This window comes from Saccoglossus kowalevskii, chromosome 6, assembly GCF_978046115.1.
Source record: "Saccoglossus kowalevskii chromosome 6, keSacKowa6.1, whole genome shotgun sequence".
Lineage (NCBI taxonomy): Eukaryota > Metazoa > Hemichordata > Enteropneusta > Harrimaniidae > Saccoglossus > Saccoglossus kowalevskii.
Window position 1 is genome coordinate 38,802,840 of NC_140646.1, and position 17,898 is coordinate 38,820,737.

At 37.4% G+C, this 17,898-nt stretch overlaps 1 protein-coding gene across 1 annotated transcript in view; it reads left to right on the forward strand.

Moving 5' to 3' along the window:
* Positions 1-17,233, forward strand: part of LOC100375491 (protein CBFA2T1-like) — a 40,634-nt gene extending 23,401 nt beyond the window's left edge. The window contains exons 2-10 of the mRNA XM_006823231.3: positions 906-1,091; positions 10,318-10,541; positions 11,249-11,338; positions 11,685-11,863; positions 12,244-12,554; positions 12,657-12,742; positions 13,099-13,312; positions 13,582-13,772; positions 16,291-17,233. Coding sequence (XP_006823294.1) covers positions 906-1,091; positions 10,318-10,541; positions 11,249-11,338; positions 11,685-11,863; positions 12,244-12,554; positions 12,657-12,742; positions 13,099-13,312; positions 13,582-13,772; positions 16,291-16,629 — 1,820 coding nt within the window. The 3' untranslated portion in view covers positions 16,630-17,233. The remainder of the gene's footprint in view (positions 1-905; positions 1,092-10,317; positions 10,542-11,248; positions 11,339-11,684; positions 11,864-12,243; positions 12,555-12,656; positions 12,743-13,098; positions 13,313-13,581; positions 13,773-16,290) is intronic.
* The last annotated feature ends 665 nt before the right edge of the window (positions 17,234-17,898 follow it).

A 17,898-nucleotide genomic window follows, 5' to 3' on the forward strand; every position in this document is an offset into this window, starting at 1 on the left:
TGGAGAGAGAGAATGAAGCTATTATGTATTATATATAGTAAGATGGTATTATTGATGGCAGGCATGGCATATAAATATAGAATGATGGTGCCAACAAAATAATCCAACCTTTGACCTTACTTGCCTTAAGGGTTTATGTCCGGTTACGATTTGATGACATTCAAAACACAAAATGTATTTTGTTTATTTATCTATCAAGTTCTTAATATGTTTTTGCAGTATGGCTATTGTCATGTATATACTTGGGATGAACAGAAGGCTGTGCATTTGTAAGCAGGGTGATATTATCATAACAAAGTGGATTGGCTGGCACCTTGTGTTGTGTAAATTGTCTGGCCACTATGCTTCATTGTGTACTTAATGAGCCGTTGGCCTTTTGTGGAGGCTAGACAATGAGCAAATGAACATGTGTCCTATGCACCTGGAGTATAGTGGCCAGCACATTGCGTGTAGAAAGATAGGGGTAGGCACAGAGAAACCTGTGAGCCAAAATTAGAATACCAGTCACTTTATGGTGTACTAGCTGAGGATTAACATCACCTATGTGGAGTGTGTGAGTTGTGCTGTGCCAGTTTGGTTGCGTTTTGTCTGTGCTACCTTACAGGATTAACAATGGTTAGCACAACAGATCGGCAAGGTAATAGTCACTGTGTTAATTCACAATACAAATACGCATTATTTATTACTTGACCGTGTTGTTTCAGGAAACCATCTTTTATTGCATTATTCATTGTTTTTAATACTTTCCGATTCTCGTTCCCTTTCCTTGTTTACACTCTACTTTTTTCCTAGTGGCATATTTAAAGGGATATAACATGTTTGAGCAAGAATGTTGGAATTAAGTGTGGTTTGGACATGATTTTTTTCCAATTATATTCTCATTACTGTTCTTTTCTTTGTTATAGACTACACAGAGCTTAATATGCCTGAGTCGCCTGTGGATCAAGGCAGTACAAAGACTGTAGCTACACAACCACCACCGCCGCCTCTACCACCACAGAGTTCTCCGTCTGGTCAACCTCCAGCAGTAGTTTCTAATATGTCAGCTCCACCATCGCATTCTCGATCAGTTTCCACCAGTTCAGGCTCAGGTGTGTTTCTTACTTTTCAATATTTAATTTGATATTTCATCAGTTATGTCTAGATGAAGCTTGCAGTTTGCCACCTGAGCCCCCCCCCCCTTCCTGACATAATTTAATATATCAACTCTCAAGCTTTAGATCTAAATGAAAATCATTGCATGCAAAAACATACCTGATCAAACTGCCTTATTTCAGCAGTGTATATTTTAATAAAATTAAATATAAATTTGTTTCAAATATAATTTAATTTATTCATATGTACTAATTGGTAGCAATTTGCATGTGTTAATTAGCCCCTTATAGAATGATAATTAAACCATATTGTTCTTGTTGTATCCATGTACCATCTCCCTTGCATAATAATTGCACAGCAGTGAGCAGAACAAAGCCCCCTATGTCACTCAACAATCCAGTATATAAATAGCCATGTAAATAGTGATGATATTCTTGTTGTCACACCTTTGTCTACTAGGGGGTCATTCCTATTATTCGACAGGAGCTTCCTTCCGTTAATGGAGAGTGTTTTTGATCTATTGTGTAGGGTGTATAAGATAAGTTTAGGGTGACAATAAACTGAACTATGTCATAAGAGAAGCATTGCAGGTGCTTCTTACAATATGTTTAATATTGAGCCAGTCTTTATTAACACAAGCAGTACAACATAGGTGATTTGAGTGCAGCTGTCTTCACTTCCTACTTTCATTTTACCTAATTCTCAAAAAAAAAATTTTATAACTCTGGTTGCAGGTGATTTTTTTTTTGTAATTAGAAATAAAATGTTGTAATAACTATTAATAATGTTGATATCAATTAAGTGTTGTCAAGCCACCTGGTTTTGGATTTAGCCCAAACTTTCAATTGCCTTGAGTACCAGTATGTATCCTCATTCCAGGGAGAGAAAAAGATGGACAGACCTTCGGTGATAAACTCTGTTTGCTATTTTTCAAACATTAAATTAAAAGTGGTATTTTTTAACACAACATTGCAAAACAACACCATGTTGATTTTAACACATTGCAAAACAACTCCATGTTCATAGATATCAGGAAAGCAAAACAACACTACTTTCATTTAAAAAAAAAAACATTGCAAAACAACACCACATTGATTTCCATAAATCTAGATATCTGGGAAGCAAAACAACACCATGTTGATTTCCATAAATCTAGATATTTGGGAAGCAAAACAACACCATATTGATTTCCATAAATCTAGATATCTGGGAAGCAAAACAACACCATGTTGATTTCCATAAATCTAGATATCTGGGAAGCAAAAGAACACCATGTTGATTTCCATAAATCTAGATATCTGGGAAGCAAAACAACACCATGTTGATTTCCATAAATCTAGATATCTGGGAAGCAAAACAACACCATGTTGATTTCCATAAATCTAGATATCTGGGAAGCAAAAGAACACCATGTTGATTTCCATAAATCTAGATATCTGGTTAGCAAAAGAACACCATGTTGATTTCCATAAATCTAGATATCTGGGAAGCAAAACAACACCATGTTGATTTCCATAAATCTAGATATCTGGGAAGCAAAACAACACCATGTTGATTTCCATAAATCTAGATATCTGGGAAGCAAAACAACACCAGGTTGATTTCCATAAATCTAGATATCTGGGAAGCATAACAACACCATGTTGATTTCCATAAATCTAGATATCTGGGAAGCAAAACAACACCATGTTGATTTCCATAAATCTAGATATCTGGGAAGCAAAACAACACCATATTGATTTCCATAAATCTAGATATCTGGGAAGCAAAACAACACCATGTTGATTTCCATAAATCTAGATATCTGGGAAGCAAAACAACACCATGTTGATTTCCATAAATCTAGATATCTGGGAAGCATAACAACACCATGTTGATTTCCATAAATCTAGATATCTGGGAAGCATAACATTATCTTGATTTACTTATTTCTCAGTGAATATCACAAAATTGTGTATCAGTGAAGGGTTCTCCTGGATCCTATGATACGGCATGACAGTGACTTTTACGAAATTTTATTTCATGAAAATCAGCAACGAAAATAGCAAATGTATGTTTTGTTCTGTTCACTCGCATAGTCTCGGTAACACGTGTACATTATTGGCTTCTTGAGCGTGCCCAGAACAACTATCCAAAATATGCGGACAAAATGACTATTTTTGGATGGAATTTATGTGTATTGTGTAGGTGGTTAAATAATTTTTCAATTTTCATAATAACATCATATCTGAAAAGTTGCCTTTGAAACAAAACAAACCTAGCACTGCGTCAGGCCTACACACCTTGCAAACACGATGCATCATTGTACACACTGCAATTATCAGTAGACCAAAACAATTCTAGTATATACTTTACAATTCTATATATGGTAATTTCGATTACAGGCAGTCCAAATTTATGCAAATTTTTAAAAATGATTCATCCTAAAAAAAGAAACGTGAGATGCTGTATTTAGATTGTTGATGAAAAATGTGGGCTTATTAATTTTAGAATGTGCTGGTATGAATGATTTGTATTGGGCAAAGGTGGTATAGGTTGGACCAGACCTAGGGCATCAGGATACAGGTTTGTACTGGGCAAAGGTGGTATAGGTTGGACCAGGCCTAGGGCATCAGGATACAGGTTTGTATTGGGCAAAGGTAGTATAGGTTGGACCAGACCTAGGGCATCAGGATACAGGTTTGTATTGGGCAAAGGTGGTATAGGTTGGACCAGACCTAGGGCATCAGGATACAGGTTTGTATTGGGCAAACGTGGTATAGGTTGGACCAGGCCTAGGGCATCAGGATACAAGTTTGTATTGGGCAAAGGTAGTATAGGTTGGACCAGACCTAGGACATCAGGATACAGGTTTGTATTGGGCAAAGGTAGTATAGGTTGGACCAGACCTAGGGCATCAGGATACAGGTTTGTATTGGGCAAAGGTGGTATAGGTTGGACCAGACCTAGGGCATCAGGATACAGGTTTGTATTTGGCAAAGATGGTATAGGCTGGACCAGGCCTAGGGCATCAGGATACAGGTTTGTATTGGGTAAAGGTAGTATAGGTTGGACCAGACCTAGGGCATCAGGATACAGGTTTGTATTGGGCAAAGGTGGTATAGGTTGGACCAGACCTAGGGCATCAGGATACAGGTTTGTTTTGGGCAAAGGTGGTATAGGTTGGACCAGACCTAGGGCATCAGGATACAGGTTTGTATTGGGCAAAGGTGGTATAGGTTGGACCAGACCTAGGGCATCAGGATACAGGTTTGTATTGGGCAAAGGTGGTATAGGTTGGACCAGACCTAGGGCATCAGGATACAGGTTTGTATTGGGCAAAGGTGGTATAGGTTGGACCAGACCTAGGGCATCAGGATACAGGTTTGTATTGGACAAAGGTAGTATAGGTTGGACCAGACCTAGGGCATCAGGATACAGGTTTGTATTGGGCAAAGGTGGTATAGGTTGGACCAGACCTAGGGCATCAGGATACAGGTTTGTATTGGGTAAAGGTGGTATAGGTTGGACCAGACCTAGGGCATCAGGATACAGGTTTGTATTGGGCAAAGGTGGTATAGGTTGGACCAGACCTAGGGCATCAGGATACAGGTTTGTATTGGGTAAAGGTGGTATAGTTTGGACCAGACCTAGGGCATCAGGATACAGGTTTGTATTGGGCAAAGGTGGTATAGGTTGGACCAGCCCTAGGGCATCAGAATACAGGTTTGTATTGGGCAAAGGTGGTATAGGTTGGACCAGACCTAGGGCATCAGAATACAGGTTTGTATTGCTGAGTGCAAGGAAATAAATTCATATAAGTTGGTATAATAATTGCTATGTGCAGGGAAGTTAATACTGCTACATTGTAACTGCAGGGCAGTAAATTGACACAGATTAGTATTGTTAAGAGCAGTGCAGTATAATGATGTTTACAGGTTAATATTACTAAGGGCAGGGCAGTAAATCTATGTGCAGGGTAGTAAATTGACACAGATTAGTATTGTTAAGAGCAGGGCAGTATAGTTATATGTACAGGTTAATATTACTAAGGGCAGGGCAGTAAATCTATGTGCAGGGTAGTAAATTGACACAGATTAGTATTGTTAAGAGCAGGGCAGTATAGTTATATGTACAGGTTTATATTACTAAGGGCAGGGCAGTAATGCTATGTACAGGGCAGTAAATTGACACAGATTAGTATTGTTAAGAGCAGGGCATTATAGTTATATGTACAGGTTTATATTACTAAGGGCAGGGCAGTAATGCTATGTGCAGGGCAGTAAATTGACACAGATTAGTATTGTTAAGAGAAGGGCAGTATCATTATACTTATCAGCGAAATAATTATTTTTTTTTACAATATACAGTAACCACATTTGTATTAGTGGTATTACCGGTAGTAATATTACTGTGTAATACATTTGTATAGGTGGTATTTGTAATATTACTATGTAATACATTTGTATTGGTGGTATTTGTAATATTATTATGTAATACATTTGTATTGCTGGTATTTGTAATATTACTATGTAATACATTTTCTTTGCTGGTATTTGTATTATTACTATGTAATACATTTGTATTGGTGGTATTTGTAATATTACTATGTAATACATTTGTATTGGTGGTATTTGTAATATTACTATGTAATACATTAGTATTAGTGGTATTTGTAATATTATTATGTAATACATTTGTATTGGTGGTATTTGTAATATTACTATGTAATACATTAGTATTTGTGGTATTTGTAATATTACTATGTAATACATTTGTATTGGTGGTATTTGTAATATTACTATGTAATACATTAGTATTGGTGGTATTTGTAATATTACTATGTAATACATTTGTATTGGTGGTATTTGTAATATTACTATGTAATACATTAGTATTAGTGGTATTTGTAATATTGTTATGTAATACATTTGTATTGGTGGTATTTGTAATATTACTATGTAATACATTTGTATTGGTGGTATTTGTAATATTACTATGTAATACATTAGTATTGGTGGTATTTGTAATATTACTATGTAATACAATTGTATTGCTGGTATTTGTAATATTACTATGTAATACATTTGTATTGGTGGCATTTGTAATATTACTATGTACTAATCAAGTGTATTGTAGTCTTTGAAATAATAATACATGTATGTATGTATGTATTAACTTAAATTATTGGTAGTACTACTAATAGTACTATGTACCTTTGCAGGTGATTTCTTAATGACATATCAATTATTCAGCTTTCTAATATCACCAATATGCCTTTAGGAGACTATTCTGTAGGTACACAAAAATACTTAATTTTAATTGATACTCAACACCTGCGTCTAAATTAGACTTTGACAATTCACATTGTGCGTGTATGTAAGGTCCTATGTAACCAAATACTATCTTTAGCTTCAGTTATTGTTTGCTATAGTAAAACCCATAAAATGCATAATTTACAAAAAAAGATGGAATAAATGGGTATTTTGTCATATCTAAATCATGATATTGAAGTTATCACATAGTGTTCACTTTATCTATGCACACATTATTTAATTTACTGTCCTTGAAAATTGTTGAAATTTTTTTTTCAGTACATTGTTGAATCTCCCTCACCCTAGTAGATAAATCAAACACAGTCAGATATGGTATTTTTCATTTGATATCAGAGCAGGTATATGAGCTAGCAAGCTGCTTATTTTCACAGTGCTCCAAAGTGAAAGTTCAAACAAGGTTGTACCTAATTATAAAAACGTCATTAAATTTGTTTTATCCCCATACTGAATGTTTTCATGTCTTAGCATTGGTTATTTGTTGTTGTTTTTTTCATGCTTTTCGGAAATACTCTACTCATGATGGTACATGTTAATTCAAAATTTAATTAAAACAAAATTAAGTATTTGTCATTTCATAGTACCGTGTTCTAACATGTTTCAGTTTCCGTGAATGGCAGTATTCATCTAATGTCACATCATTGATAGCAGAGAACATGTACTAGTAATGCTAGTTGAGTGAGGTCATGTACTAGTAATGCTAGTTAAGTGAGGTCGTGTACTAGTAATGCTAGTTGAGTGAGGTCATGTACTAGTAATGCGCTAATTGAGTGAGGTCATGTACTAGTAATGCTAGTTGAGTGAGGTCATGTACTAGTAATGCTAGTTGAGTGAGGTCATATACTAGTAATGCGCTAATTGAGTGAGGTCTTGTACTAGTAATGCTAGTTGAGTGAGGTCATGTACTAGTAATGCTAGTTGAGTGAGGTCATGTACTAGTAAGGCTAGTTGAGTGAGGTCATGTACTAGTAATGCTAGTTGAGTGAGGTCATGTACTAGTAATGCTAGTTGAGTGAGGTCATGTACTAGTAATGCTAGTTAAGTGAGGTCGTGTACTAGTAATGCTAGTTGAGTGAGGTCATGTACTAGTAATGCGCTAATTGAGTGAGGTCATGTACTAGTAATGCTAGTTGAGTGAGGTCATGTACTAGTAATGCGCTAATTGAGTGAGGTCATGTACTAGTAATGCTAGTTGAGTGAGGTCATGTACTAGTAATGCTAGTTGAGTGAGGTCATGTACTAGTAAGGCTAGTTGAGTGAGGTCATGTACTAGTAATGCTAGTTGAGTGAGGTCATGTACTAGTAATGCGCTAATTGAGTGAGGTCATGTACTAGTAATGCGCTAATTGAGTGAGGTCATGTACTAGTAATGCTAGTTGAGTGAGGTCATATACTAGTAATGCGCTAATTGAGTGAGGTCATGTACTAGTAATGCTAGTTGAGTGAGGTCATGTACTAGTAAGGCTAGTTGAGTGAGGTCATGTACTAGTAATGCTAGTTGAGTGAGGTCATGTACTAGTAATGCGCTAATTGAGTGAGGTCATGTACTAGTAATGCTAGTTGAGTGAGGTCATGTACTAGTAATGCTAGTTGAGTGAGGTCATGTACTAGTAATGCTAGTTGAGTGAGGTCATGTACTAGTAATGCTAGTTGAGTGAGGTCATGTACTAGTAATGCTAGTTGAGTGAGGTCATGTACTAGTAATGCTAGTTGAGTGAGGTCATGTACTAGTAATGCGCTAATTGAGTGAGGTCATGTACTAGTAAGGCTAGTTGAGTGAGGTCATGTACTAGTAAGGCTAGTTGAGTGAGGTCATGTACTAGTAATGCTAGTTGAGTGAGGTCATGTACTAGTAATGCGCTAATTGAGTGAGGTCATGTACTAGTAAGGCTAGTTGAGTGAGGTCATGTACTAGTAATGCGCTAATTGAGTGAGGTCATGTACTAGTAAGGCTAGTTGAGTGAGGTCATGTACTAGTAAGGCTAGTTGAGTGAGGTCATGTACTAGTAATGCTAGTTGAGTGAGGTCGTGTACTAGTAATGCTAGTTAAGTGAGGTCGTGTACTAGTAATGCTAGTTGAGTGAGGTCATGTACTAGTAATGCGCTAATTGAGTGAGGTCATGTACTAGTAATGCGCTAATTGAGTGAGGTCATGTACTAGTAAGGCTAGTTGAGTGAGGTCATGTACTAGTAATGCGCTAATTGAGTGAGGTCATGTACTAGTAATGCGCTAATTGAGTGAGGTCATGTACTAGTAAGGCTAGTTGAGTGAGGTCATGTACTAGTAAGGCTAGTTGAGTGAGGTCATGTACTAGTAATGCTAGTTGAGTGAGGTCATATACTAGTAATGCGCTAATTGAGTGAGGTCATGTACTAGTAATGCTAGTTGAGTGAGGTCATGTACTAGTAATGCGCTAATTGAGTGAGGTCATGTACTAGTAATGCGCTAATTGAGTGAGGTCATGTACTAGTAATGCGCTAATTGAGTGAGGTCATGTACTAGTAAGGCTAGTTGAGTGAGGTCATGTACTAGTAAGGCTAGTTGAGTGAGGTCATGTACTAGTAAGGCTAGTTGAGTGAGGTCATGTACTAGTAATGCTAGTTGAGTGAGGTCATGTACTAGTAATGCGCTAATTGAGTGAGGTCATGTACTAGTAAGGCTAGTTGAGTGAGGTCATGTACTAGTAAGGCTAGTTGAGTGAGGTCATGTACTAGTAATGCTAGTTGAGTGAGGTCATATACTAGTAATGCGCTAATTGAGTGAGGTCATGTACTAGTAATGCGCTAATTGAGTGAGGTCATGTACTAGTAAGGCTAGTTGAGTGAGGTCATGTACTAGTAAGGCTAGTTGAGTGAGGTCATGTACTAGTAATGCTAGTTGAGTGAGGTCATGTACTAGTAAGGCTAGTTGAGTGAGGTCATGTACTAGTAATGCTAGTTGAGTGAGGTCATGTACTTGTAATGCTAGTTGAGTGAGGTCATGTTCATCAGTAACTTCTGGAGAATCATCTTCATCATCAACATATTAACATGTACTGTTGACATACAATCAAACTAAGTTGTATTATTTGGTTTACGCTAACTGCAATTTTGTTATTTTTGCTTCTATTGTGTATACATAGAAATCTAGTGGGTGCACACTTTGTCAAGTACTGACACGAATACGATAACTGACAAATCATAGAACTGAATGTATATTGGGAGAGGGATAGATTAAGAATGAATTTTACAATTCTGAACACACTTTTAAATGCTACATTTATGACAAAAATTACTCTTATTACATGAATCACAAAATATATTCATTTTTGCCTAAAAAATCACATTGTAAATCACATCCAGCTATCCAAATGAAGTCCTACAAAACGACCCAATTTTGAGTGTGTTCCACTATTCCAGCATAATAACGTTGATGTGTACTCTTCAAAAAGTAAAAAAAAATTGCATTACAGTATATAAGGTTGTCATGCAGATCAACTGATTAAATATTTTCTATTTCTGATAAGTTTAGTTATGCCCATCCATCTACATTGTACATGCATGTGTATCATTGCCTGGATATATGCAGGGATTGTCTTGTTTCAAAATTAGATGAAGACATTTTATTCAAAATGTCATCTATTTTGGGTGTATAACAGTCAATTTAATAAAAAACACTAAGCCTCTTTGTCTGAAATAGTTGAACAAAATTTAGGACATTCTGAAAAAATACCAGTACTGAATAACTCACATGGGAGCTTTGCGTAGAGTAATTTCCATTGAAATTACATATGGCACTTTTCGTGGTGGTGTTACATGCACAAGGTATGGTGTAGCCACCCAGTGACCACATTTGATACTGGTAGTTTGCTTTAACCAATTCTGATATACATCTATACCTATACTTAATTATTCCTGTTTTCTCTTGCAGGATCCATAGTGAATGGTCTGCATTCACCTAATAGCGTGAACGGTACTCCTTCACCACCAAGCAACACAGCTAATGCAGTCAATGCTAGTCAAGAACTTCCCCCAGCGTGTGGGGCTAGACAACTTAGTAAGCTCAAAAGATTTCTCACAACGTTACAACAGTTTGGGACAGATATTTCACCAGAAATTGGTGAAAGAGTTCGAAGTCTTGTGATGGCTCTAGTGGTGAGTCTTTATTATATTTCAAAGCACCCATGCAACATTAATACACATTTGTATGTATTTTTAATTATTAAATATGAACATAATTTTTCATTGGATATTGGTGTGAAAATAGAAAAGTGAAAAAAATTATGCTGGTTCATTTTGTCAAAGATGACTTTAGCAAAAACTCAACAAGAAATTTTATAGATTGACTTTTGGGAATTTTAATCCAATAAATATCAATTTCATTAAGAGTACACATTTACATTAATGGATTATTTTCCACATGGTACTCACACCTTTAATGTTGTTGCCATATCTAAAGTGTGTAATGTGGGTTGGAGAAGCTTATGCATACATGTATGGTAGTTTGGACACTTTGTGTTGGTTGGAAAAGATGCTTAGTATTAAGGACAATAACTTTTTATGTACTGTGAAATACTTTATTTTAGCTGGAATAAATTTTTGCTGACAAAACTTTTTGGGTGTTTTGTATGGAATTTATTTTCACTGATTTTTGACGAGTTTAATGTGAAATATAGGAAAAAGGTATATTAGCTGGATTTTATTTTCACAGAAACAGCCCTTCAGCGAAAATAAATTCCAAGCAAAAATAAAGTATTCTACAGTAACATAAGGTTTGAAGAGTTCCATGACTGTTTACTTGGGGAGGGGGTGCATGGAATGTTTTGCATTTTATCTGACAATGTTGTTTCTTAAATTAACAGAACAATCAGCTGTCGGTGGAAGAATTCCACAATAAACTTCAGGAAGCTACAAATTTCCCTCTCAGACCATTTGTGATACCTTTTCTGAAGGTAAGTTGTCACCAGCCATCCTATTCATTGTAATCTTCTTTCTAATGTTACATCAGATAGTTTAAAATCTTAAAATTACCTATTTTTTCTTATTTCTCATTGTAATTTTAATTACGCAAGTAAATCAGATTTAAAAGAAAATGAAATTGTCATAATTGAGGGTGTAACTTCTTGACCTTAATCATAAATAAAATCATGGAGGTCGTTGACATGTGTTGTGCAGGTTGAATTCTGATGAGATAGTGTAATTAATTTGCAGTCATAAACATCAAGCATTTGGTCTGTAATGTGATTGCATGTAATGCCTATGTTGTTTAACGATGCAATATGGTGTATTTTATATCAGGCCAATTTACCTCTGTTACAACGTGAGTTAATGCACTGTGCACGGATGGCAAAGATGACTCCACACCAGTATTATAGTCAACATGAACAGATATTACTGGATACTAAAGCATCACCGGTTGACTCATCCGATATTCTCATGGAAGTTAATGAAAACGGCAAGAGACGAACACCCGAGAGGTAAGAAAGTAATAAAATTGTAAATAAACTGCTATTTTGTATGAGCTCTTACTCTCCTTCCCCTTTTCCCCCCTCCTACTTTTGAGGGTATACTTATAAAAAAAAGTTTTGTGCTGTGATTTTGTCGACGCATCCCATGAAGAGAAATTTCTTATTGCCCCATATCCATCTATGTAACTCAATGTCAGCATGGAATACTTAAAATATCTTGTATAATTATTGTAAACTTAAGGAGTCAGTAAAATGAAAAGTCAGTGATTACCCCCTGTATCTTGATCTACTGTATAGCATTGTCAATTTTAAACGATTGAAAGTCATTCCAAATATTCAAAAATTTGAGGACAAATAATTAAATTGTTCATAATGCGATTTGTTAATAGAGTAAGCAGTACACCCAAGGAGAACGGCAGAGATACGTTACAAGAAGTGCATTTAGCCAAGCGTCACTGTACCGTGAGTCCAAGCAGTGCAAGCCGTTCTAGTCCCAGTGGTAGCATGAATCACCATTCTACTAGCACGGCGCATCCAATCAGAATGGAAGACTTAGCACATGCCAGAGAAATGAGAGAACGAGAAATACGGGAACGAGAAATCCGTGATCGTGAACTTCGAGAACGAGAGATGCGAGAGTTCAGATATGAGAGGGAAAGAGAGAGGCATCATTCAGTTAGTGGTGGTAGTAGTAGTGGTGGTGAGTTTCCAAAATTGTATTATTAGTACCCATCAAATTTAATTTGGCTCATTAGTTGATTTTTGTCAAAAAGAAAATACTAATTACTGCTTTTTGTTTCAGGAATACATAATCGTGAATCAATACATCCTCAAGAATATTCAGCATTTGATGACAGAGTTGAAGATGATTGGAAACATGTAGACACAGTAAGTAACATTGCCCCAGTACACTGCACTCTTAGACACAGTAAAATATTTTATAGATATGTATATATATACATGTATAAGCCAATGTACAAAATCGTTTTGCAGATAGATCAATTGAAAGTATATCTGTCTGGGTTTGAATCCAGCCTGATTACTTGTTCTCTCGTGAAATGTGGTTTGCGTTATATAAAAGTCCTACGACAGCCTATGAGAACAAAGAAATTTGAGTCCATTTCAGAAATAAGACATTTTATATTAGGTCCTGCTATTGAGCATTCTGATTGATGGGTTTTAAGTTGTTTCCTTCTTCCTGCCTTGACATCCAAATTGCTAATAACTGTTCTAATAATCCACAGATGTTACAGTGCATTATGGGTATGGTTGAGAAAACTAAACGTGCAATAGCGGTGTTACATCAGAGGAGTCTCCAGGATCGTGAGGAGTTAGCATTATGGGTCAGGCGACATGCAGAAGGTGCTGAACACGATATGAAGAAACGTGCTGGTGAAATGATGGCACATACAATACGACAGACTGAAGACAGGGTATCTGAAGTGAAAAGGCGAGCTGGTAAGAAATGGTGTAATTGCTCTCTTCTGTATTTACTTATTAGTATTTACTAATTAATCGATGTGATTGGAGCTTAGTCCGCTTTGTGAAGGCTTGATTGCCAATTTCTCCATGTCTAGTTGATCTTGCATAATTCTTTTATGAAAGTTTTTCCATCAACTCTCCTCCCAGGATTTGTAATGCCCTCTTCCAAACTGTTTTTGGTTTTGACTTGGCAGCTTTTGTGGGGTTTACATGTAAATCTCATTCTCAACATTTTTTTTTTACAGAGGACGCTGTGAATGAGGTAAAACGTCAAGCTGTCTCTGAACTTCAAAAAGCTGTAGCTGCAGCGGAACAAAAAGCTAATGAACTTGTGGCAGCTGAGAGAACCAAATTAGATAGAGCTGTTACAGAAGCTAAAAGAGTGGGATTTGAAGAGGCTAATACATTGCTCAATGCACAAGATGATACTAGTGAGGTAGGCATAGTAATTAATGTGTTCAAGTCAAGGTGCTGCTGTATTTTGCCATTTGAGGTTAGGACGTTAAGGGCAGCACTTAATGAATATGCAGGGATGTTAGCAGGTACTGTATGAATATCTCAGGATGTTAGGGGGTACTGTATGAATATGCAGGGATGTTAGGGGATGCTGTATGAATATGCCAGGATGTTAGGGAGTACTGTATGAATATACAGGGATGTTAGGGGGTGCTGTATGAATATGCAGGGGCATTAGGGGGTACAGTATTAATATGCAGGGATATTAGAGGATACTGTATGAATATGCCAGGATGTTAGGGGGTACTGTATGAATATGCAGGGATGTTAGGGGGTGCTGTATGAATATGCAGGGATGTTAGGGGGTACTGTATAAATATGCAGGGATGTTAGGGGATGCTGTATGAATATGCCAGGATGTTAGGGAGTACTGTATGAATATACAGGGATGTTAGGGGGTGCTGTATGAATATGCAGGGGTATTAGGGGGAACTCTATAAATATGCCAGGATGCTAGGGGGTACTGTATGAATATGCACGGATATTAGAGGATACTGTATGAATATGCCAGGATGTTAGGGGGTACTGCATGAATATGCAGGGATGTTAGGGGGTACAGTATTAATATGCAGGGATATTAGAGGATACTGTATGAATATGCCAGGATGTTAGGGGGTACTGTATGAATATGCAGGGATGTTAGGGGGTGCTGTATGAATATGCAGGGGCATTAGGGGAACTCTATAAATATGCCAGGATGTTAGGGGGTACAGTATGAATATGCACGGATATTAGAGGATACTGTATGAATATGCCAGGATGTTAGGGGGTACTGTATGAATATGCACGGATATTAGAGGATACTGTATGAATATGCCAGGGGGTACTGTATGAATATGCACGGATATTAGAGGATACTGTATGAATATGCCAGGATGTTAGGGGGTACTGTATGAATATGCATGGATGTTAGGGGGTACTGTATGAATATGCAGGGATGTTAGGGGGTGCTGTATGAATATGCAGGGGCATTAGGGGAACTCTATAAATATGCCAGGATGTTAGGGGGTACAGTATGAATATGCACGGATATTAGAGGATACTGTTATGAATATGCCAGGGGGTACTGTATGAATATGCACGGATATTAGAGGATACTGTATGAATATGCCAGGACGTTAGGGGGTACTGTATGAATATGCATGGATGTTAGGGGGTGCTGTATGAATATGCCAGGATGCTAGGGGGTGCTGTATGAATATGCAGGGGTATTAGGGGGAACTCTATAAATATGCCTGGATGTTGGGGGGTACTGTATGAATATGCCAGGATGTTAGGGGGTGCTGTATGAATATGCAGGGATGTTAGAGGGAACTCTATAAATATGCCAGGATGTTAGGGGGTACTCTATAAATATGCCAGAATGTTAGGGGGTATCGTATGAATATGCATGGATGTTAGGGGGTACTGTATGAATATGCAGGGATGTTAGGGGGTGCTGTATGAATATGCAGGGGCATTAGGGGAACTCTATAAATATGCCAGGATGTTAGGGGGTACAGTATGAATATGCACGGATATTAGAGGATACTGTATGAATATGCCAGGATGTTAGGGGGTACTGTATGAATATGCACGGATATTAGAGGATACTGTATGAATATGCCAGGGGGTACTGTATGAATATGCACGGATATTAGAGGATACTGTATGAATATGCCAGGATGTTAGGGGGTACTGTATGAATATGCATGGATGTTAGGGGGTGCTGTATGAATATGCCAGGATGCTAGGGGGGGCTGTATGAATATGCAGGGGTATTAGGGGGAACTCTATAAATATGCCTGGATGTTAGGGGGTGCTGTATGAATATGCAGGGATGTTAGAGGGAACTCTATAAATATGCCAGGATGTTAGAGGGTACTCTATAAATATGCCAGAATGTTAGGGGGTATCGTATGAATATGCATGGATGTTAGGGGGTGCTGTATGAATATGCAGGGGTATTAGGGGGAACTCTATAAATATGCCTGGATGTTGGGGGGTACTGTATGAATATGCCAGGATGTTAGGGGTGCTGTATGAATATGCAGGGATGTTAGAGGGAACTCTATAAATATGCCAGGATGTTAGGGGGTACTCTATAAATATGCCAGGATGTTAGGGGGTATCGTATGAATATGCCGGGATGTTAGGGGGTACTGTATGAATATCATATATCATATCATATATCATATTATATCAATTTGCCAGGATGTTAGGGGGTACTGTATAAATATGCCAGGATGATAGGGGGCACTGTATAAATATGCAGTGATATTAGAGGATACTGTTTTAATATACAGTCATGAAAATTAAACATAAATTTAACCATGCATGTGTACGTGTCTTATTAGTTCATTGCTTCACTGAATATTGTTTGTTCAAAATATAATAAAACAAGTCATGTACTGCATAAAGCCTCAGATCTGATGTTTTCTTTGTTTTCCTTGTAATAGAGTTGCTGGAACTGTGGACGCAAAGCTAACGAGACGTGCAGTGGATGTAATACAGCAAGGTACTGTGGATCATTCTGCCAACATAAAGACTGGGAAAATCATCATAGGATGTGTGCTCAAGTACAAGCTCAGCAACACACTGGTGGTCCAGCACCAAGCATCAATGAGAAACCAGCATTGGCATCTACAACCAGTGCTGCTCCCCCCTCCTCTTCATCTGCAGCTAATGTCACAGCAGTAGTCACGGCTACAACAGCAGCCAGTCCTGCTGAGTCCAATGCCAAGACTTCATCAAGGTCAAGTACACCTGTGATTACCAGCAGTGGAGAATCGCGTTAGTTGCTCTTCTACCTAGGATACATCACATTACCTCTTTGTCCTCAACCTTGGATTCAGTAGGTTCATCACATTGCCTCTACCTGGGATACAAGGGGTTCATCGCATTATCTCAAACTAGGATACAAGGGGTCCATTGTATTACCTCTACCTGGGATACAGGTGGTTCATCATATTACCTCTACCTGGGATACAAGGGGTCCATTGTATTACCTCTACCAGGGATACAAGGGGTCCATCGTATTACCTCAACCTGGGATAGAAGGGGTCCATTGTATTACCTCTACCTGGGATACAAGGGGTTCATCGTATTGCCTCCATCTGGGATACAAGGGGTTCATCGTATTGCCTCCATCTGGGATACAAGGGGTTCATCGTATTGCCTCCATCTGGGATACAAGGGGTTCATCGTATTGCCTCCATCTGGGATACAAGGGGTTCATCGTATTGCCTCCATCTGGGATACAAGGGGTTCATCGTATTGCCTGTCCACCCAGTACTTGGGATACAAAGATTTCAGTGCATTGCCAAAGAGAGTTATTATTGTTGTATCCTGGGATAGATGAAATGAATTCAACTCATTGGATCCACAATCTGAAAGAGAAAATAGTTTTAAAAATTGTTTATGACTCTATTTCTGATATGAACTCAGTGTTTATTGTAAAGTCACCATGCTGTTGCCGTAGGTGTTGTCATGCATATCATGTCCATGTAGTTGTCAGGTGATCAGAATCTTCTATTTTATTATTAAGGTGCTTGTACTAATTGGAATATTACATATAACTCTTTTGACACTGTGAGTATGCATGTGTTTTATGATCGTTATTGGAAAGACAATCACATAATGAACCTATCGACAATGCAAGTATATTTTAGCTCGTTCCCAGAATGCGATCGAGAACAAATCTCCTTCTAATTCAACTGTATATGGAGTACTGTGTTTGTTTTCAAGTTTGCATACAAAGTCAATTATATGAATTAACTACATTTTATGTGCCACAAGGTTTCATCATTAAATTATCCAAATAATTACGCTAATTAGTGATTAATTGCTATCATTAATTAACTTTTAAAACTTTTTTTTTTCCATCTTGAGTTTGAAATAAACTCTTAGAACACCGTCTTTGGGATTACTCTGGCTGTACAATGTTCGGACCAAAGATTTTAACCCAGGCTCAGTTTGAATATTTTATATTTTATATTTGTGTAAAACCTATTTTAGTTATCTTATTTATCTGGCACACACATACATAATATATTTTGTCATTATAC